Source organism: Hippopotamus amphibius, chromosome 9 (genome assembly GCF_030028045.1).
Source record: "Hippopotamus amphibius kiboko isolate mHipAmp2 chromosome 9, mHipAmp2.hap2, whole genome shotgun sequence".
NCBI lineage: Eukaryota > Metazoa > Chordata > Mammalia > Artiodactyla > Hippopotamidae > Hippopotamus > Hippopotamus amphibius.
In genome coordinates, this window is record NC_080194.1 from 26,056,513 (window position 1) to 26,080,848 (window position 24,336).

Genomic DNA, 24,336 nt, shown 5'->3' on the forward strand with positions numbered 1-24,336 from the left:
GGAAGAGTTTGAGAAGGACGGGTATAAGTTTTTCTTTGTATGTTTGGCAGAATTCCCCAGTGAAGCCATTCAGTCCTGGACATTTGTTTGCAGGGAGCTTTTTTTTTTTTTTTTTAAATTACAGATTCTATTTCACTTTTACTGACCAGTCTGTTCAAATTATGTTGCTTCTTGATTCAGGTCTGGCAGGCTATATGTTTCTAGAAACTTGTCTGTTTCTTCTAGATTGACCATTTTGTTGGCATATAACTGTTCCTATTCTGATTTTTTGTAGTTCTCTGGCATTAGTTGTTAATTTCTCCTCTTCCATTTCTTAGGGTCCCCTTTTCTTGGTGAGCCTGGCTAAAGGTTTGTTGACTTTGTTTATTTTTTCAAAAAACCAGCTCTTGGTCTTATTGATCTTTTCTATTTTTTTAATCTCTATTTTATTTCTCTAGAAAAGACATAATTTAGATTTAAAGAAACAAACAGGTTGAAAGTAAAATGATAGAAAATGATACACCATACAAACAGCAACCACAAGGGACCCTGAGTAGCTCTACTAATATCAGACAGAATTTTAAGAAAAAAATAAGTATTAGAAACAAAAACAGTATTTCATAATAATGAAAGACTAATTTATCAGAAGGTTTTACAATTATAAACATAGCTTCTAAAATACATGAAGCAAAAACTGACAAAACTGAAGGGAGAAGAAGACAATTCGATAATAATAATTGAAAACTTCAACAACCCCTCTTGATTATGGATAGAACAATGATTCAGTTAATAAGCAGCATATGGAAGACCTGAACAATGCTATCAACCAATTAGAATTAAGTTATATCTTATAGAATGCTTCAAAACAGCAGAATATACATTCTCAAGGGTACACAAAATGTTTCCCATGATAGGCCATATGCTAGGCCACAAAATAAATCTCAACAAATTTAAGAGTTGAAACCATAACAAAGTATATTCTCATACCACAAAAGAATTAAATTAGAAATCAACAACAGGGACTTCCTAGGTGGTGCAGTGGTTAAGAATCCACCTGCCAAAGCAGGGGACATGGGTTTGAGCCCTGATCCAGGAAGATTCCACATGCGGAGCACCTAAGCCCGTGTGCCACAACTATTGAGCCTGTGCTCTAGAGCCTGTAAGCCACAACTACTGAAGCCCATGTGCCTAGAGCCCGAGCTCCACAACCAGAGAAGCCACTGCAATGAGGAGCCCATGCACCACAATGAAGAGTAGCCCCCACTCGCCACAACTAGAGAAAGCCCGTGTGTAGCATCAGAGACCCAAGGCAGCCAATAAATAAATAAATAAATAAATAAATAAATAAAGTAAAAAAAATAGAAATCAACAACATAGGGAAATCTGAGAAATTCATAAATACCTGAAAATTAAACAACACATTCCCCTAAGTAACCAATGTGTCAAGAAGAAATTATAAGAGACTCTTTTCCTGCCAAGGCCAAGTCATGCAGAAGTGGAGGCTATTGTGCATTCAAGATTTGCCTCCACTCTTAGGACACCTCCATGACCAAGGAAGTCCATGCTGCCGGAGGTGTAATGGATGTTAATACTGTTTTACAAGTGGTACTGAAGGCCATGCTCATCCACAGTGGCCTAGAATGTGAAATTTGTGAAGAAGCTAAAGCCTTCGACAAGCACTAAGCCCATCTTTGCTTGTTTGCATCCAACTATGATGACCCTATATATGTCAAATTGGTGGAGGACCTTTGTGCTGAACATCAAAGCAACCTAATTAAGTTTGATGACAACAAGAAACTAGAGAAATGGATAGCCTCTGTAAAATTAATAGGGAGGAAAAAATCTGTAAAGTGGTTGGTTGTAGTTGTATGGTAGTTAAGGACTACTGCAAAGAATCTCAGACCAAGGATGTCACCAAGGAGTATTTCAAATGCAAGAAATGAACAACAACAACAAAAAACTTAGCCTTTGTTCCTCAAAAACAAAAAAGAAATCATAAAAGGAATTTAGAAATATTTGAAACAAATGAAAACAAAAACACAACATACCAAAATTTATGGGATGCAGCTTACACAGTGCTTAAAGGGACAAAATGCCTGTAAATGCCCAGTAGAAAACAGGAAAGATCTCAAATCAATAACCTAATTTCCTATCTTAAGAAACAAGAAAAAGGGACTTCCCTGGTGGTCCAGTGGTAAAGAATCTGCCTTCCAATGAAGGGGACATGGGTTCGATCTCTGGTTGGGGAACTAAGATCCCATGTGCTTCAGGGCAACTAAGCCCATGTGCCATTGCTACTGAGCTCACGTGCCTCAACTAGAGAGCCTGTGTGCCGCAAACTACAGAGCCCATGTGCCCTGGAGCATGTGCACAACAATTAGAGAAGAGAAACCTGCACACCACAGCTAGAGAAAAGCCCGCATGCTGCAACAAAATATCTGCATGTCTCAACGAAGATCCCGCATGACACAACTAAGACCTGGTGCAGCCAATAAACAAACAAACAAACAAACAAACAAATAAATAATTTTTTTTAAAGAAAGAAACAAGAAAAAGAAGAGCACCCTAAATGCAAAGAAAACAGAAGAAAATAAATAGTAAAGACTAGAATGGAAATAAAAATAAAACAGAAAATAGAAAGTTAATAGAGAAAATTAATGACATCAAAAATGATTTCTTTGAAAAGATCAACAAAGTTGAAAAATCTTGACTGGCCAAGCTAGACTGACCAAGAGAAAAAGAGTCAAATTATAAATACTAGGAATGAATGAGGAGATAAACCCACTACTGATCTTAGAGAAATAAATAGGATTATATGGAATACTATGAGCAACTATAAGCCAACAAATTAGATAGTTTAAAAAATTTAAAGAATACCAGTCCTTGACTAAGTCTTCTAGAAAATGGAGAAGGGAATACTTCATTAGTCGTTCTTTAAGGCCAGTATTACCCTGATACCACAGGAAGACAGACATCTCTAGCGAACCACAGACCATTTTTCCTAAAGAATACAGTTGTGAACATCTTTAACAAAATGTTAGCAAACCAAGTCCAGCTACATTAAAATGGATTATACATAATAACTAAGTGGGATTTATCCCAGAATTGGTTTAACACCCAAAAATCAATTAGTATAATGCATTATTTAAAAAAAAAAAAGTAAAAAAAACACGATTGTCTCAAAAGATGCAGGAAAAGCATTTGACAAAAATCCAATACCCACTCATGATAAAAACCCTCAACAACGAGCAATAGAAGAAAACATCCTTAATATGATAAAGAGCATCTATGAAAGACATTCAGCTAACAATATACATAATGGTAAAAGATTAAATACTTTCCTCCTAAAATTGGGAACAAGACAAGGAGGCCTATTCTATGCAACATTGTACTGGAGGGTCTAGCCAAGGCAAGAAAGAGAAACTGAAGGCATCCAGATTAGAAAGGAAAAATAAAACTATATTCACAGACAACATGATCTTGTAAATAGAAAATCCTTGGAATCTACTAAAATATTAGAACTAATGAGTTTGGCACAATAAGACACAAGATCAATACACAAAAGCCAACTACATTTCTAATACTTGCAATGCACAGTCCAAAAATGAAATTAAGAAACAATTCTATTCACAATAGCATCCAAAAGAATACAATACTTAGGAATAAATTTAACAAGGAAAGTGCAAGATTTGTACACTGAAAACTATAAAACATTGCTGAAAGAAATGACAGATGAACTAAATAAGTTGTAAAGACATCCTGTAGGCCTTGATTGCAAGACTTAATATTGTTAAGATGGAAATACTACCAAAAATGGTCTAGAGATTCAATGTACTCCCTATCAAAACCTCTGCAGTCTTCTTTGCAGAAACTGGCAAGCTGATTCTAAAATTCATGTGGAAATGCAAAGGACTCAGAATAGCCAAAACAATCTTGAAAAAGAACAAAGATGAAGGACTTAACATCTCCTGATTTCAAAACTTACCACAAAGCTACGGTACTCAATATACAGTATCTCTAAATACTAATATAGAGTGATCTTCATGATACATTACTAAGTTTGAAAAAAGAAGATGGAGAAATGTTTATAAATAATAAACCATACATGGGATAAAATAAAAAATTTAAATGGTTACCTAAAAAGAGATGGAGGCTATAGGGAAAGGGGACAGGGATAGAAGCTAAACTTCTTTGAATAATTCTTGTATTCTAAACTTGATATTGGAGCCATGTAAATATTTTATAAAATTATAAAACAAAATTTAAAGAGCAGTTCCTCAATATCAAAATTTAAATGAATAAACATAATCATATAGTAAGTTTTGGCCTATCCACAGAGAAAAACTATTACAAATGACTTTAAAATACAATAATTTGGCTGAATATCACAACTTAGATTTCTGAGCTCCAGACTCACAATCAGCTACCAGCTACATGTCTGATATTTCCTCTTGGATGTCTTTTCAGATATCTCAAATTTAACATACCCCAAATGGAAATCTTGTTTTTTCTCCCCTAAACTCAACACTCCCTCCTGCTTCCTTCACTGACTCCCACCTCCCTGAAAGATCACAGCCCAGGTAAATGGAACTACCACCCAATCAATTGTTCAAGGTAAAAGTCCAGGTCATTTTTCACTATTCCCTGTCCCTCACTATACAAAATCTATCAGTGGTCCTGCATGTTTTATTTTCAAAGTATATCTTAAATTTGTTCACTTTGCGTATGCACCAGAGAGGAGTCTAGTACAATTTGGGAGAGTTAATAAATTATTGTGCTTTCACTTCAGCACCCTCAGCAATCTGGAAAACAGCTCAGATATGAAAGTCTTCAGTGTGTAAAACTTGAAAGTCATATAATGCAGCAAATTATCTTTTCATGTATGCTAGTATTTAAAGAAATCTTCATTATGGTACACACACTGATTACAACTGTGCAAAATACGTGTTACATTAACAAGACAGGAAGAGATTCTGGTTATATCGGTAGTTTAGAGTTTAATACTCATTATTTTTCTCTACCAAATTACTAAACCCACCCGCCCCAAAAAAAAATTATTTTTCACTTAACAGCCAAAATAAAGGTGACCTGGAATGGAAACAATAATCAGTTTGCAGTGAAGACTGTATTAGGTAATACTGGAAATCATTAATTTAAATATGGACACATTTCTCTGCATTAAATCAAGGTATGTTTCTCTTTATCTGGCCTGCACCTGCTGTGATAATCACTATGTTGAGTTTTCAGTGACAAAGTAATCTGGGGAAAGATCTGAATAGAAAACACACTATGAGAGAAAACATTTAAAATTTAAGTACACATTTCCTGTTCAGCTCAATCACCACACTCTTTACTAAAGAGTAGGCTCCCTTAGATCCTCTACTATGCCCATAGCACCCTTAATCTCAGGAAATTAGTACTAAATTTTCCTTGTACATTTGTTTTAACAACCTCCTAGCATACCTCCTGCACTTTATAGAGTAAAAGGTCAAAACGTACATTGTTCTGGTAAACGAGAATGTTTCCTTAGAGATGTATGTGGTGTAAAAAGACCCTTGAACAGGGAGATACTGGTTTATTCATCTGTTCACAAAATTATCTCCTGGGTGCAAGTAAAGTAGAGTAATTAAGAGCTTAGGCTTTTGAGTCAAAACAAACGGATCAAATCCTTACTCCATCACTTTTATTTAACCTCATTGTGCAGGTGCATCATCTGTGAAACATCATAAGATCGTGCTGAGGTTATTAGATAATATATGTAAAGTGCTTTAGCTTCAGCGGCTGGCACAAAATGGGTAATCAATTAATGATTACTGTCATGATAATTGCTATTACTGCTGCTCACAGGAACTCAGCCTGGTGCTGCAGAAAACCCTGTAAACAAATTAAGTACAACCTAATGAAATCCAAACCTGTTATGAGACTACAGGGTAGGGAGCAACGAGCTTTACAAGAATTGAGGAAGTCATGATAAAGGTAAATAAAGATATGATTTTCTTAGATATTTATCAATGTACTATTAGAATGTTTATAGTATTTAGCTATGACATTAACCTTTGGTAGAAAAACTATTTAGGATTTTCATGAAAAGGCTGCCATGTTGCAGACCCACTGTCTCACTCATCAGTTTGCCTTCATCAGCATCCACAAAGGCAAGCTCATCATTCAAGCCCTAAGAAGACATTAGCCCAAGTGGGGGAGGGGGCATCTGGATTAACTGGAAAATGAAAGAAAATTCTTATACTGGCAATCTATATCTACCTTATGAATTATTAGACTCAGAGAAGACATAATACATCCGTTCAACATTTCATCATAATATAAAAGTCCAAACTAGAAGAGAGACAAGCTATAAGGAGGAAAGCTCCAGCTCCCAATTAGGAAAACAGACACAGAAGCCATTTAATAAACAGATCAGTCTCTAAAGGTAGTGAAGGCCTCTTCAATTTATGCTGAGGCTGCACAATGATAACGAAGGGATTCTATAGAAAGAACTTCTCACCAGACTATGAGCTCCTAGAGAAGAGGAAGTCATTCATTTTCACTCATCTGGTGCTTAGCATTTACCTGGTACATATAAGCTCAGTGAAAGTTTTTTAAATAAATAGATTAAAATATAGGGCCCTGTCCAAATCTAAAATTTTATAGTTCTTTAATCAGGCAATGTTACATGCAAAAAGAAATCAGTACTATATATTTCTAGCATGCTACTTTGTATGTAATAAAGGAGGGAAATCACATATTTGTATTTGCAAAAGAAACTCTAGAGGATACACAAGAAACTGACAAATGGTTTCCTAAAGCAGAATTTAGGGGAAAGGTTGGATGGAAACAAGATGAAAGTGTGACTTCTCCACAGTATATCTTTTTATATTACTTTTATTTTTTAACTTTATGAATGTATGAGGGTGAGTCAAAAATTATCTGCACTCTGGCTGTAGAATTTATTTTAATTAACTTTGAGAAAAGACAAATACATAACTTTTCGACAATCTCCTTGCTTTTCAATACACTTTGTCCACCTGTCAGCAAGCTATTAAAAAATGTTTTAGGCTGAGCTGAGAGCCATGAATGCACCTCTGTCTTAACTTCTTCATCAGAAGTGAATCTTTGTCCTTGTAGGGCTGCTTTCAGGGGACCAAACGGGTGAAAGTCCAATGAGTAAGATAGGACTATAGGGAGGATGCTTTAATGCCTCACAATTAAGTTTTTGCAGTGTCAACAGTGTGGGCAGAAGTGTGCAGATGTGCACACCCTCAAACCACAAAACATGAATCACTGCACACCGCTTTTCTTTCGTGCAAATCACAAGTGGGGCATCCATTTTTGCTCGCACCGCAGTTACAAATGAACTGATGTAACATGTTCACACCTGCACAGCAGTGACTGGGGAGACAGTAGCCTTGAATGGAAAGCTCTGATAAGACAGTGCAGCCAACAGAAGTTTTAATATAACCGGAGTGCGGATAAGTTTAGACTCACCCTTGTATTACCTTTTGAAAAATAATATTGTAAATAACCACACATTATCTTTATTATATATCATTGAAATTTTCACTGGAAAAAACCAATGGCTTTAAGCTAGTACTTAGAAATAAATGAGTATCTATAATTTATGTACGTGTCCAACTTATATTGTCAAATCTTTTTAACAATTCTAATTAATGGAAATTCAAAGCCAAGCACTTTAAACTACATTATAACTTATTAGCCTAGAAGTCTAACCTGTATCACAAGGAAAAGGTTGTTCTTAATGTGATGCCAACGCTTTCTGGATACTCTGAATTATTTACAGAGATTGTAGTAGCATGGAGCAGAACTACACTAAAGTCACCTTTGAAAGATAGCTTTCAAAATTTTCTGTGTAGAAATGAGCACACCTAGAACTCAGATCTTGGGTTATAATACCATACTCCAATAAAAGGAACCAGGGTTCCTTGGGGGGGGAAAAAAAAGGCTGATTTACAATTGAAGCAAAAAATATATGACATGAAGAAGCCGAAACACCTTATATGCCAGAAACTAAGGAAGTGCTCAAAACAAAACAAAAACTCTATGCTGATTGGGGTATTGTCAAAAGGACACAGTAGTCAACTGAATAAGCTCCCAATGGCCAAAGCTGGAACAACTTGAGAAATAAAGATGTACTTAATTATAACCCAAAATATAAATAAAATTCATGAGCCCATACTGATATTAGTAAATGACTTAATGAATAAAAAGCGGAGAAAACACAAATCTCCCATGCAGAGGAATCCCAAATAATTTATGAAGGAGAGGGAAAGGGAACATAACTCCCCACTCCCTAAGTGTGGACTGCACATAGGGACTTCCTTCCAAAGAGCACAACATGGAAAGAGGGAAAAAAGAGTAACTTTACAGGGAGAACCCTAACACTACCTCAGCCAAATGACTGAGGTCAACATTAACTGTAATAAATCATGTTGATAGCATGGACTCAGGAAATGATGTGATGAAAATGGTACCTAACCTCTGTGTCTTCCTCCCCAAAATCCATTACTTCAGTCTAACTGTGAGAAAAACATGGGACAAATAGAGAAGCATTCTACAAAATATCTGGCCAGTACTCCTCAAAACTGCCAAAGTCATCAAAAACAAGGAAAGCCTCAGGAATTCCCTGGCAGTCCAGTGGTTAGGACTTGGTGCCTTCACTGCCAGGGCCTGGGTTCAACATGCTGGGGCCCACGTTCAATCCCTGGTTAAGGGAAGATCCTGCAAGCCACGTGGCCCAGCTGGGGGAAAAAATATACAAGGAAAGCCTAAAAAGGAAATTGCCACAGTCTAGAGGAGTCTAAGGAGACATGAATGACTAAATGTAATGTGGTATCCTGGAATGGATACCAGAACAGAAAAAGAACATTAGGTAAAAACTAAAGTATGGACCTTAGTTAATGATAATGTATCATGTATATATTATCTGTATATACTTATCTATTGATGCAACTTGAGACAGTCTGTGCCTTTTTTCTCCTTTATAAAATAGATCTAATATAACTGCCAGAAGCAGCAGTTGACAGAACCTGATGCTCTGGGTGCCTTATGTCATATAGATGTGAAATTCAGGGCTAATCCTTTAAATCCAATAAATCATGCCAGGATTAAAGGCTACAGAAAGGTAGCTTAAAGAAATCTTATAGATATTTCATTAATAAAAGCAAGTCATAGCTAAAAGAGTTTAGTATGATTTAATAAAACATTATGGGTTCAGATCAGGGTAATATTCTTAGAAAGGGGTCAGATCTTCTTAGTTCTGTGTCTCTTCATTAAAAGTGGAAGCTAACTTTATTAGCTACATCAATACTAAGACAACTAAACACTAAAACTAACCTAACATGAATAAAGAAGGAAGAGAAATAAAATTAGAGACTAGGAAATAGGAAAGAGATTTTTAAAGGAAAAAGACTATTCTATTTGGTACTAGTAGTATACCTACCACAACTGACAAGTTACACACTTTTTCTGCCACGTATTTCTCCTGTTGTTTTACCTGTGAGCTGAGTTTCCTAGTCAAGCAAAGGGCTACCTAATACTATCACCACATGAGTGAAAGCGAAATGTCAAAATGCTTTCACACAGAGATGCTTCTAACACAAGGATAGCATCATAAGTAGAAAAAGCAGCCCCCTCTGGGTGGAACAATTTGAAAAGAGCACCTGTTCCTCTGGGTTAAGCCAGCAGGGGCTGGATAGGCCCCCACTCACCTCCTGAACTAGACACAACCTGCACAACCATATGTGGTGGACTTGCCTCCAACTCAGGAAAACCTGGTTAACCCAATGGCACAGAGCACATAACATTTTTTGGGGGGGTGGGGGAAAAGGTAGACTTTTTCTTCTTTATTTTTGGCTGCATTGGGGTTTTTTTTTTTTTTTTTTAATTTTTATTTTTTATTTTTTATTTTTTTGGGGGTACACCAGGTTCAATCAACTGTTTTTATACACATATCCCCGTATTCCCTCCCTTCCTTGACGCCCCCCCTCGAGTCCCCCCCACCCTCCCTGCCCCAGTCCTCTAAGGCATCTTCCATCCTCGAGTTGGACTCCCTTTGTTATACAACAACTTCCCACTGACTCTTTTACAGTTGGTAGTATATATATGTCTGTGCTACTCTCTCGCTTCGTCTCAGTTTCCCCTTCACCCCCCGCCTCCTCCCATACCTCGAGTTCTCCAGTCCATTCTCTGTATCTGCTTCCTTGTTCTTGTCACTGAGTTCATCAGTACCATTTTTAGATTCCGTATATGTGAGTTAGCATACAATATTTGTCCTTCTCTTTCTGACTTACTTCACTATGTATGACAGATTGTAGTTCTATCCACCTCATTACATATAGCTCCATCTCATCCCTTTTTATAGCTGAGTAATATTCCATTGTATATATATGCCACATCTTCTTGGAAGTGTTAGCCACAGCAATCAGAGAAGAAAAAGAAATCAAAGGAATCCAAATTGGAAAAGAAGAAGTAAAATTGTCACTCTTTGCAGATGACATGATATTATATATAGAAAACCCTAAAGACTCTACCAGAAAACTGCTAGCACTCATTGATGAGTTTAGTAAAGTAGCAGGATACAAAATTAATGCACAGAAATCTCTTGCATTCCTATACACTAACAACGGAAGAGCAGAAAGAGAAATTAAGGAAACTCTCCCATTCACCATTGAATCAAAAAGAATAAAATACCTAGGAATAAACCTGCCTAAGGAGGCAAAAGATCTGTATGCAGAAAACTTTAAGACATTGATGAAAGAAATCAAAGACGACACAAACAGATGGAGGGACATACCATGTTCCTGGATTGGAAGAATCAACATCGTGAAAATGACTGTACTACCCAAAGCAATTTACAGATTCAATGCAATCCCGATCAAATTACCAATGGCATTCTTCACAGAACTAGAGCAAGAAATCTTACGATTTGTATGGAAACGCAAAGACCCCGAATAGCCAAAGCAATCTTGAGAAGGAAAAATGGAGTTGGTGGAATCAGGCTTCCTGACTTCAAACTATACTACAAGGCCATAGTGATCAAGACAGTATGGTACTGGCACAAAAATAGAAAGGATGATCAATGCATTGGGTTTTAATTGCTGCGTGCGGGCTTCCTCTAGTTCTGGTGAGCGGGGGCTGCTCTTTCTTCATTGCAGTACATGGGCTTCTCAGTATGGTGGCTTCCCTTGTTGCAGAGCACAGGCTGTAGGCACCCAGGCTTCAGTACTTACAGTGCATGGGCTCAGTAGTTGTGGCCCGTGGGCTCTAGAGCACAGGCTCAGTAGTTGTGGTGCATGGGCTTATTTGCTCCGTGGCATGTGGGATCTTCCCGGACCAGGGCTCAAACCTGTGTCCCCTGCATTGGTAGGGGGATTCTTAACCACTGTGCCACCAGTGAAGTCCTAGGTAGACCCTTTTTTGCTTTTTTTTTTAAAATTAATTTATTTATTTTATTGGCTCTGTTGGGTCTTCGTTGCTGCACACGGGCTTTCTCTAGTTGCAACGAGTGGGGGCTACTCTTCCTTGTGGAGCACGGGCTTCTCATTGCGATGGCCTCTCTTGTTGCAGAGCACGGGCTCTAGGCACGTGGGCTTCAGTAGTTGTGGCACATGGGCTCAATAGCTATGGCTCACGGGCTCTAGAGCTCAGGCTCAATAGTTGTGGCGCACGGGCTTAGTTGCTCCGCGGCACATGGTATCTTCCTGGGGCAGGGATCGAACTCATGTCCCCTGCATTGGCAGGCAGATTCTTACCCACTGCACCACCTAGGAAGTCCTAGGTAGACTTTTAATAACTGCTTTTATCACCAGGTTAAGTCATACAGTTACAAAGTAATTAGACATTTCTGAAAGGATATTATTGTCAAAAAAAAAAAAACCTCCTTCTTTCATAAATAATATCAAGTACTTCATTAGGACACTACTGTTCAAAAGGTCCTGGCCAAACAACTCTCAAACAAAACACACATTCCAGCCCACTGCAATGAAGCCAAGTACAGAAGATGAGGCCTCTAAAAGAGGACACATAGTCAGGGTGAGTCAAAGACTTTGGCAATGCTCAGAGCCACAGCCAGACTCTGAAGAGGGAGCTCAACTGGTTTCTCCTGGGACACTCTACTTGAATTATTGTTAAATTAGTCAACACAATAAGTCTTCAAAAGAGAGCAATCAACATAACAAAGAGAGGACTGCATTCTTTGGATATGTCATAATTGTGTTTAATAAATTCCGACAGTCTTAAGAAAAATAGCCTCCATCATTTGCAGGTATGAAGATAACAATTCTCTACTGGGCTTTTTATTTTTGCTGGATGACAATATATGATTGACAAGCTATAAATGATACTGTTTTGTGTTATAAAAATACTAGGTTTTTTCATTTATTATGTTTACAAGCATTCACTGCTTGAGTCAAGGTTAGGCTTGTTAAGTGATTAAAGGCAATTTAATTACAGCAGCATGTACTTATTTTATTCTAAAAGAATAAAATGTGTAAAGAGAAATTTTTTTTGTTTGTAACCTGTCAAAAATTGAGTTATTTTACTGATGTAAAATACCAATAACTCACTTAAGGACCATGCTACCTTCTGAAAATGCCATACACCTGCTTCTTAAATGTGTCAAAGCACTTAATAGACTTGTCCAGAGCTGAAGCAGCAAGTAACTGACTGCTGCTCTTGGATAAGAGGCGCTTTCCTGGGGCCACAGCTGACTGTGCTGGGAAGCAGCTATGGAACAAGACAGCACAGGCAGACGGAAACAACTATTTAAAGGTAAAATGCTCAAATGGCTCTCTGGCATAGCTAATTTCTACTATCATGATATTAGCTTATACACGATCCCCTCACCTTAATTTTTTTCTTCTTAAGAGTCTGTTTGGATTGACTTGTTGATAATGGTGCATAACTTACTTTTAATACGATGCTGACTGCACAGGCCACAGCAACTGATCCACTTCCTATAGTGAAGCTCTTACTGGGGTGAATGGCCTCTTCTGAAGCAAAAATCTAAATTTCACGCTTGGCAGTCACCATCTTGAGGAAAAACTGCAAAGGCACTTCCGATTTGAAATTGGTTTGTAGTGAGAGGGGGTATACAGAAAACTCCTGGGCCCCAGTGGGGAAGGAGGTGCATTCCCACAGGGAATGACGCAGATGACCAGAAACGCAGCCGAACAATCTCTGGCCAGCAGCCCAGCATCCAGGAAGCAAACCAGGGGGAGGAGGAGGACGGTGGGTACAGTAAAGAGGGGTTAAGAGGGAGTGAAGGAAGGAAAAGGGGCTGCTCCACCAAAAATGAGACCTCCCCTCTGCCCCCTTAGCTCCAGGATGGAGCCCATGGTCCACAAGCCCAGAGTCCACAGGCCCCGGGCCTAGGACGTCCAGGCGCGCGGTGCTCCGGGCCACCCTCACACGGGTGAAGGGCCAGCCGCCCGAGCGGGATGCGTGCCGCCTCGAGGGGACACGGAGTCAACGCCAGGCAAAAGAAGTTCACTCCCGCGGCGCCCACTCTCCCGCTGGGCCGCAGGACTCCCGCAGCCCAGCTCGTGGCCGCCGGAGGAAGAGGAAGAAAATGTAGGAGAGCGGAGAGAAAGGTGATTGAAACTCAAAGGAGGAAAACCGTTGGCTACTGAGGCTGCGGAAGGCGGCGCCCAGCCAGCGCCGATCTCGCAGGGGGAAGCACACCTGCCGCGGGCGTGAGGCCGGGAGGTGGGTTCTGAGGCACTGCGCCTGCGCCTGCTACCTGTCCGCCTGCGCGCGCGTTGCAGGTTGAGGTTTCTGTGGCTGGTGGCTTCAGAGAGGCTCCTTGGACTCCAAGTGCACGAGGGGCGGCAGGCACACTGAATTAGAGGGCCTCAGCTATCAAACGGAGTATTCCTTGCCCAGAATCCACCCACCGGGGGAGCCGAAGTAAATTTACTTCTAACCAAACCTTGTCTGGATGTATCGGATAAGCGTTTTTTGACTCTTGATCAGGAATTTTTTACCAGGGTTGTGGAAGAAAGGGATCTCAGGGCTACTTTTTGCCACCCATAAATATGAGCTGAAGTAGAAAAAAGAATTTTTTAAAAATTTAAACCCTCTATGCAAAGGATATTTTTAAACAAGATACAAAACCCTAAGAATTTGATCAGGGCAGTGCTAATTGATAACCATATGTACAATTGATAACCATTTCTACAACTCATTATTTATTAAGTCGTTAAATGTAGAATCTAATAAAATCCCGCTCTCATCCCTTAGTTTGGGATAAACCAAGGTTTCCACTTCTCTTCTCCCATCACATTCTACTCAATTAACTGTTTTCTAACTCATTTGTGAATCATAAAACACAATACACATCTGACAAATTCTTTCACAAAGTGTAGAGCAGTGTTTCTCAACCTTTTTTTTTCCCATTATCCTTCCCTCAAGAGCTTTTCCAGACATTATCCCTAATTGTTCAGCTCCCTCACCTGCCCCCACATTATGAAATTAAATATTACGGAATGAGATTTTTGTCTGGTAGGGTTGCGCTTTGGAGAGTCAAATCCTTGTGATATCAAGAATTTTTTTCACCAACCCCGACCCAGAAACCAATTTTCACCCCCTTGGGGCAATTTTGCTCCATTTGAGAACACATGATGTAGAGCAGTTTTATTTCCTAGAATATTCCCTGTAAAATGTATGTTTTGCAGCCTTTTGATCTCCGCAAGGATTTCCTAATTTGAAGTTTTAATTTGGTGTAAAAGAGGAGCTTAAAAAAAGGCAAAATCCACAGAAGACTCCCCCTCCCTCCCCAATCCTAACTAAACTCTCACTTATGATCATATTTTGTTCATTCAAGGGAAGAGTTGGAAAAAAAAGGAAAGACAACAAAATAATGGGAGATAATCATGTTCAGTAGCAGATGACAAATGAAAGCTATTAAATAGCAAGAATAACAGAGAGTGAACCATAACTCTCTGACCCAATGCGTTTACCTTCACTAGAGCCATGTAAGTCCTCAGGGCCTGCATATATGCCTTCTAATTTTTTCACTGGTCCCGTCCTAGTCTAATCTGTAAATTATCTTGGTTCTGATTTTTTAGTTTTTTGTTTCATTGTGTGTTTCCTATAGCTGCCTTAAATTCTTTGTGGAATCAAGGAAATATATATTTTTGTATGAAGCACAAGCATTCCTAACTTGGACTCCAGGAGGCAGCTACCAATTGACTGTTACCAAGCATCCATCAATAACCAGTTAGATGAGGTATCCTAAATACTCACTGTGAAATACTTGAGGCAGAAATCATGTCATACTGACCTCATAACCATAGCACAGCAAGCATCGTAGTTGTTTGCTAAACGAATAACCTAGAGAATGGCCAAAAGTCTCTGTGTGGTAGTCAACAGAGGGACCAAATCAACTATTTGAGTGTATATTAATTGGCATAATACTTGCAGGGTTGAAGATATTTCATTTAATTTTTTTATACCATAAAGTTATACTTCTATTTTCCTTCTGATATATATTATCTTAAAATAAGCACTTAGTAAAGATTATATATAAACACATGAATTTAATGAAGCAATATGAAGTGAATATGCTGGTGCCCTAATGGAAGAAAGCACAAGATGAAATTCCAGTACTAGAAATTTTGTTGTTTTATGAGAATCATAAGTTCTATATTAAATGAATTATTATACATATTCTATTAAACCTGAAAGCAACTTTTATATATATGACATACTTTGGAAGTGTAACTTACATCTGTACAGGTTGAGTATTATTAGAATAGAGCTATAAGAGATTCATAAAGGAGAGAAATTCCTTTACCATTTCTTTTTTCTAGCTTGAGAGGCTGGAGCTATGTCATAGGTCCAATGTTTTTTTATTTTTTACAGATCAAATGAAAATACTTTCAAAATGTAAAATATACAGTCTACTATCTTCTGTTCCATAAAACACGGAACATTAAAAGGTTTTAAAATTTCAGGTCTTTTTGGACATCCCAAAGTGTCTTTGCACTCTTCTTTAAAAGGGCCTCCTCCTCAGAATTCAAGTTAACTTTCACAACATCTGAGACACCATTTTGCCCCAAGATACAAGGGATACTGAGAAAGATTTCTTCTTTTATTCCATATAAGCCCTAAAAGGCAAAATTAGGTTATTATTCAGTAACCTGATTTGGAAAAGCAGCTACGCAAGAGAGCTTCAGAAAAGGAACATACAGAGAGACTATGCAGCTCAAGAAGAATCACTCCGAGGGCAGTGGAGTGATTGTCAGCAATACCAAGAGCATCCTAATGTCCTAGGACCATGTAAGAACTTGTGTTTAATGACATGGAGAACACGCCAGAGGCCTTCAAAGGGACCAAGAAAGGCACTGTCTACTTTACCCCTTACCCTTGTCATATTTCTGTCTAAGGGGAAGGATGCCATGCAGTCTGATGAAGGACTGGGAGATCAAGCAGCCTGTGTTTGGTGTAAAATAATCAAGAGAACAGTGAAGGTGGAAGCAGTAAGTGGCTGGGAAGGCACTGCTTTGTAAAATCTTTACACCAGGGGATGCCATTGAGTTTGGACAACAGATGCTAACAGGTGGCTTCTCACGCTTCCAGAGGCGAAGCCTCCAGTGGAGCCTAAGGTTATAGGTACCTTCGCATGCCCAGCAGGGCTGTAATTCCCCTGCCAGTCACCAATGGAATGTACTCCTGCCCTCCTGGCTATTACCTGACTTCTATCCAGGACCTTCCATGGTGGACAGGGCCATAGAATAGGTGCAGCCATGGCCACCACCCTATCCTGGGGCCATGGAACCTCCCATCAGCAGCCCTGATGTTCCCTCCACTCCTGCAGCTGAAGCCAACGCTGCAGAGGCAGCTGCCAGAGCCTATTACAACCTGGGTAACCCACACAGTGCCTACATGACCAAAACCAACCTCCACCTCCTCACTGGAAGATAAGAAGACCCAGCAGATCTCTCATACCCCTGTGCCTCCCACCACCCACTGCTTTCTCCTACCTCACCCCTTGGGGTTGAATGTAGGGTTGGAGGAGGCAATGGGAAGGTCTTACTGTTCCTCCAGGTCTGACTGTAAAGTGACCAGGAACTAGCGTAGAGAAAGGGAGAGGCTCCTTGGCTCTGGAGTGGTGCCTCCCAGCTTCCCATTATAGTTCAGGCACTACTCAACCGAGCTTCCCTCTCACCATCTCTGGGGCTCTCCTCAGGAGCTCAGTGTTCCTGCTTTACTCTAGTGGCCCACAGAGGGACTCCCTATCCACCTCCTCCACTGCAGTCCAACTCCCTCATTTTGGCAGCCACTGTACACTCAACCTCATGATCTCCATCAGCCCAGCCACATGCCTTCTCCTCAGGGTCCCCTGCCAGGCTCTACTCACATTCACTCCGGTCTGGTCTGCGCCTAGCCAAGGAAGGCCCCTGTCCCACCAGACTGTCAGCCCACATTCCCTTCCCAGCCACATTCCACATTGTCACCTCCCACTTCCCTTTCCTGTCCTTGGTCATTCTGCTGCTACCCCCAATACCTTTTGGAGTTTTTATTTAACATGAGCTACCAGGGGTTGGGTGGCATCAGGAACAAGACCAGTGAGGCTGGGGTAAAAGCCCTCCTGCCTCCTTGCTGGTGTTTCAGGAGTTTGTTCCCTCTACTTTCACTGTGTGTCTTCCCACCAGCAGGGGCATCTTGGATTAGAACTGGAAATGAACGTCCATTCTATTATGCCATCCAGGGGCTGCTGGGTGGACTGGAAACTAGGGCCCTGACCACCAAGGCCTGCCCTGGCCTAGCCCCGTGCACTGACCTGCTGCCACCCCCTCAGCCTACCCTCTTCGCTTTAGCTGTCATGCCTGTTAGCAATATGACCCCTGGTTGCATGAAATTTGCTTCCTTTGCTCCTAGACTGGCCATGAAGTGAGGAAATGGTTATTTAAAGAGAAATCCCTATTTATTTGACAAAAAATCTAGTTAATATGTTAATGTCAAATAAACTCTAATGGCAACTTTATTTGCTGAAAATGTGAAGTAATAAAAATGAAGTAACTGGGAAAAAAGAATAAGGACGTACAAATGATTCTGCTCTTCAAGTCAAATGTTTAAGTCTTTCCTATAAAATATAACTCATGCGTTGATTTGTTCAGTAAAGACTATGTATGAAATTCTCATATCCTGACTCTCCCTGAGGAGCCCTCTGGGGGTAGCTGCTTACTCTCCCATAGCCCTTTGTACCCTCAACAGAGGAAGAGTGTGGAGCACCCACTGTGCGCTCCTCATTGTCTCGTCCAAATTATTAATCCCTTGCTCTCCTAAAAACAAAAAAATTCCCCCTATTTTTTGAGGCTCATCTTATTCAGCACTTCCTCCCTTTCTACAAACCTCCATCTCATTCATAAAAGACTGACACCTAGCAATCTTCCCTCTCGATCCCAATTTCCACCATTGTCCTTGCTGACTTCATTGTCCATGTGGATAAACCAATTCCCTTTCTTTCCAGTTTCCTGTCTTCTTTAGCTCATAGGACCTTCTCCCACCCCAAGTATCCTACTCCGAACCTTGTTATGAGGTTCCTCCGTACTTCAACTTAGATTCCTTTCTTGGGTCCAAACTTAGATCCCTTTCTTATAACACTTTGGCTGCACCCTAAGATGCTTTGCCTATTTTAATTTTTAGTTTTATAAATATTTCTTAAATTCTTTATTACTCATTTTCTTTTTGTAATTTATTCATTTGTATATAGATAACATTTAAGGGCAAAGATCTTGAATTTGACTGTGACCCTTTAGCAGAAGGTCAAACCCATTTTTAACATGTGTAAGAAGTAAAACTACCTACATCTATCCATCTCTCTGTCTTCCTCTCTTCTCTCTTCCCCTTTAACACTCCGCAAGTAAAACCCAAACCTGGATGAATCCAGCTATCTGCTTTCTCCATTCCTGCGCTCAAATCCCTAGAGAACACCACACAACAGCTTGACCTTTAACTTATGTCAAAAATTAATGCTTATCAACCTCAAATAAGCATCCACCTGACAGTAGTTCTGCCTTTATTTTTTGTCAAATTCTGTTTCTCACTATCTACAAAGATGATTTCAAATCTTCTGAAACATCTGATTTTTCCATACCTCCTTTGACTTTCAGTAGATGATTTTGTTTCCTTTCACAAAAAAGAGAGTAGTCATCAGATGCTTCCAATGCCACACTTACAAATCTACATGATTCACTACCTATCTTCTCTTGTTATCCCCTATTAAAACAGACAGCTGTCTCTCCCCCTGTCTAGAACTAATACCTTCACCAATGCTCTGGATCCCAACACTCTCTGCTTATTACTTCTATCTTCAATATCTTCTTTACATCTTATCTTTCAAAAGAAAAAAAAACTTGCCTTGCCCTGATTTTCCTCTCCAATTCTTGCTCTCTCTCCTTAATTTCACAGTCACTTACCTCAAAAGAGCTGTTTACGCTGGCTTTAATTTCCCCAGTCTACTTAAGGGGTTCTCAACTGGAGGGGATTTTGCCTCCCAAGGGACATTTCGTAATGTCTGGAGACATTTTTGGTTGTCAAAACTGGTATGCTACTGGTATCTAATGAGTAGAGGCCAGGGATGCTGCTAACATCCCATGATGCACAGGGACAGCCCCAATTATGAAGCATTATTCGGCCCCAAAGTCAATACTGCCGAAGTTAAGAAAACCCTGGTGTGCTCCAATCACATTTTTCATTCCAATTATTTTCTTAAACATCTCCTGCTAAGGTTATCGATGCCTTCTGTCACTTTATCCTTCTGGCATTTTTAACCTTCATTTTATATGACTTCATATCAATCAACAACAGAAAACCAATCCTTTTATCTTTAAGGCAACCTCCTTTCACTTGGTTACCATGATTCCATGTTCTCTAGGTTTTTCTTTTAACTCTGGCCACCACTTAATCACCTTTGTGGACTCACACTATAAACTCTGCTTTTAATACTGAAATTCCTCAAGACTCCATCTCAATCTGTCTTCTCACTTTATATTCTCTCCTTAGGCAAGCTTGTTGAAATTCATGGTTTAAGTTAGCATGTGTAAGGGGTATCTATTGTCTTTGCTTATCCAGTATCTTGTCCTCTTTCCTTTTTCTTTTTCTTTCTTTTTTTTTTTTTAATGTTGACAGAACCTCTCTTTTCCTTTTGGGAATTGCCTTTCCCCAAAACTGACAAGTATCACAGGAATGGACAAGTGATCCCAGAGAGGCCAATTATCAAGACATTAATATGGGTAAAGGGAGAGGCAGGGTCCTGATACTACAGGCTCTAAGCCTGAAGCTGCTGGGAGCCCTCATGGTGGCCCCATGGAAAAAGCCCACATGAGCTTGAAGCCAGTTAAGAGTGAAAAGATCATGTGCCAAGATCATGAAGAGAAAAGAGAGTTCTAATGATACAGTTTGAGCACACGGTTCAGGCCTCCTTGGCATTTACATGAGCCAATATATTTTCTTTTTGCTTAAGCTGGTTTGAGTTGGCTTCTGTGGCTTTTACCTAAAAGAGTCCTAATACACTCTTTTTATGCTGATGATGCTCATATTTATAACTCCAACCCAAAGCTCTTTTATGAATTCCAGAAGCTTGTACCCAACTGCCTATTTCCTCTCAGATATTGCAAAGGCACCTCAAATTCAATTTCTCCATAACTGCAAACATGATCTTCAAACATGATTCTCTTTGAATATGCCCTTCCTCAGTGGACTATATCACCATTTATCTAACTGTGTGAAAAAGAAACCTAAGAATGACCTTTATCTCCCTTATCTCCCATTATCAAGATCTATGAATTGTACCTCTTAAATACAATGTATCTCAAATTTGCCCCCTTCTCTTCATCTCTACTACTACCATCCTCTCTACTCTGAGCTAATGCACAGCCTCGTCCCAAGTTTACCCATCTCTACTCTTGACCCCTTCAAATCTGCTCTGTCCATCACAGCTCCAGGAATCTTTTTAACAAATAAAGATTGTAAAACCAGTCCCTTTCTTAAGTTTCTTTGGTGGCTTTCCATAGCTCTTGTTGTAAGGACCCAAACTCCTTTGTGAGACTTGCTTACTTCCTCCAGCCTTATCATGCACTTCCCTTTGCTCTGTGCATTTCAACAACTGACCTTTTTTTTCCCCCCTGATCCTCAAGTACCCTCTACTTATATCTACCTCAGGTTCCCTGCATATGTGTTCCCTCTGCTTGGAATATAAGTCCAGCCTTGCAAATTAACTCCTACTCATTATTCAGATTAGATCACATTTTACTTCCTTAGGAAATCTTCCCAAACCACCACCAACACCCCCTCCACAGAGTAGTTAAATTCTCTTCTTATATACTGTAAGAACTTTCTAGTTTGTCATCACAGCACTTAACCTGATGTTATTATATATTTGCTTTTGTAATTGTTTTACTAAGTTCCTATCTTTCATTAAACTCTGTGAAAAAAAAAAACAACTCTGTGAGGTCAGGGCTTCTATTTTGTTCACCAACATATTCTCAAAATTTTGTATAATGCCTGGCACATAGTAAGGACTTAGCAATATTAAAACAAAGATAAATGAGGATTCTATTTAAGCGTACCTTAACCATAGTGGAAACTGGATGCACTCTCCTAAGATTTTTCAATATTGATCTTACCAGATCTGTCACAGACAGTCCAATAGCCCAAGAGGTATAACCCTTCAGCTTGATAATCTCATAGGCACTACAGTTGTGGAAAGTAAGAAAATCAAATTCATGAGAAGTTGATTCAGAGAAAACATAATATTTTTCAAGCATCTATTCTGAAGCAACCTACATGTCAATACCACTCAAAATTTTCTCAGAGATCTATTCTTGAAATTATTTATGAATAGGCAATAAAAAGTTGCTATTATTCTCATAAACTTCATTATTCAGTTCAAACAATTCACCCTTCGTTCATCATAAAGGTGGACTATTAGGTCATTTGTGCCACTCAAAATGAAACTTAAGTTTTAAATTTTTTGTATTGTTGCTTAAATATCCAAACATAGAATCTGATCACCTTGAAAGTTAGCATACATATCTTGCTGACCACATAATATTGTTACTAGGGTGCCAATGTAAATTTAAACTTTATATAATTGGGGGCTTCCTAGGTGGCACAGTGGTTAAGAATCCGCCTGCCAATGCAGAGGACACGGGTTCGATCCCTGCTCCAGGAAGATCCCACATGCCGCCGAGCAACTAAGCCCGTGTGCCCAAAAAAAAAAAAAAAAAAAAAAAAATTGATAGTCCCTAAACTTTATATAATTATAAGCCAAGTTACATATTTCTCCTAAAGAACATATTATTAAATCAATAATATATTGAAGTATGGGGAAATGTTCTTGATATATTTTCAAAGGAAAATAGCATAATCCTAAACATTATGTAATTTCTTATCTCAGGCTTGTGAAAAAATAATGCATTTTTATAGGAACTTTAGAATTGTATCGATCCACCAAATTATTAATAGTGATTATTTTTGAGTGACAGGTTACAGGTGACGTTATCTTCTTTATACTTATGAATTTTCTTATTTTCTACAATAAATATGTATTTTATTTTTGCATTGCCACCAACAGCAATCTCAGGTTTGGACTGACAGTAAAACTCAAAGGACAAAGAGGTTTTAACCTAGCTCTGAGTTTATATAATTTTGAGAAAAGGATCCAGGACAAGAAACACAGAATGTACAGTATCATCATTGCAACTACGTAGGCACAGTTTCAAGGCCCAAGGACTGCACACAACACACTCCGTGGCAAAAGGTTGAGACTGATATGTAAATGGACCAGCTTAACACAGGAAAGTTGGGCCTGGAATATACCTGTTGTGGTGTCCTGTGATTTGACTATCAATCCAAAACCAGGGGCACTACTAGAAGCCATGAAGATTGGTGTCAAAATTAAAATTAACTTTCAGACTCTCAACATGACCAAGAATTTGTGGGGTAAGTAAAAAGAAAGGAAGGAAAGTTTTGCCTAGCAATTGATTGACTAGTGGCATATGAGTTGAAGAGAGCTTTGCAATAGATAAGTGGGGATAAATCTTACCAGTAGAATCTGGATGACAGGTTTATTCTCTCAGGAATTAACAAAGTGTCATGAGAAAGAAAACAGGGTTGAGAAGAAAATGGCTAAAAACATAATCTTTTAGTTGCTATTAACCATCCTAATGAAATTAAAACTGCTATTATAAAAGGGAGAATAAAAAACAAGCAGTTTTAAGGCTAGTATTTTAAGACAAAAACTGACTCATACTGTAAACTAAATGCTCTATTCAGAACCTGGAAGGGCATCCTATTAAATTATGATGTCACTCCACTGAGATTGTTAGTTAGGCACTGGAAAATCAGAGGCTATAATATGAAAGAGTTGAGTCATTTTTGGGTAAGTACTAGCAGTATCCTGAGGGTTCTTTATAAGTATAGATCCTCTGCTAAATGAACAAGGGGCAAATAATTTAATGTTGGACACTGTATTGTTGAGAGGACTAATTGGAATGAGTACTGATCTGTAACGTGTTGTAGGATTTGGTATTCAAATCATACAGGACGTCAGTGGAAAATGTGATCTTAATTACTATTCCCTTACAGCAATAGTGTTTCAAATGAAAAAGAAACTAACAGTCCCTGGAAGTATAATTATCTGGGATTGGGCAGACAAAAGTCTAACACTGTGACCTCCCAATAAAGATGGGCTACTCCACGACATCTGGAAACCAGTATTGGCTAAAACATGTTCCTTAGTGGCTGGGTTATAGTTGAGCCTCCAGATTAGGTAGATACCTGCATTTACTGGGAAGTAGCCTCTAATGGTCCTGTAACTGGAAATATATGGTACAATATATGGGTAAAGGTCATTTTTGTTAAGATATGAAATGATCCTGTAATATTAACATAGGTTTCATTTGCTAGGCATTAATTCAATGTCATCCAAACCTATGCGACATAACAAAGGTTTGTAGGTTCCCTTAAGGAAATTTAAGAAAATGAAACATATCAATAACAATTATCAAAGTGAAAAGATATTTGGAGATATTGATCTGAAACTTCTAATTGATGTGGAAATAGTTTGACTAGAAGAGGAAATAAACTTGCTTTAGAGAAAATGAACACACAATAAATGCATCTATCAATAATAAGGTACAAGTGATAGTAAATAAAAGGGCAAAATAAGATAGAGCAATTAGTTAAGAATTACCAAAACATCTGGTGAGGGATTTTCATTACCTATTGGATCTTATAGATCCTGGTGATTATAGGTATACAAACTTGTTTTTTTTTTTAATGTGTAAAGTATTAGGACATGTTTGTCACAAGACTATGAGGAATATACAAACATAC

General features: G+C 38.9%; 1 protein-coding gene and 2 pseudogenes across 1 annotated transcript in view; 2 read left to right on the forward strand and 1 right to left on the reverse strand.

Annotated features, from left to right (window-relative positions):
• The first annotated feature begins 1,400 nt into the window (after positions 1-1,400).
• Positions 1,401-1,922, forward strand: LOC130860121 (40S ribosomal protein S12-like; annotated as a pseudogene).
• A 14,013-nt stretch (positions 1,923-15,935) lies between these two features.
• The window catches only part of LOC130860123 (L-lactate dehydrogenase C chain), a 52,651-nt gene continuing 44,250 nt past the window's right edge, over positions 15,936-24,336 (reverse strand). Inside the window, exons 6-7 of the mRNA XM_057747974.1 lie at positions 21,567-21,690; positions 15,936-16,100 (exon numbers count right to left, since the gene is read on the reverse strand). Coding sequence (XP_057603957.1) covers positions 15,936-16,100; positions 21,567-21,690 — 289 coding nt within the window. The remainder of the gene's footprint in view (positions 16,101-21,566; positions 21,691-24,336) is intronic.
• Positions 16,192-17,068, forward strand: LOC130860134 (WW domain-binding protein 2-like; annotated as a pseudogene).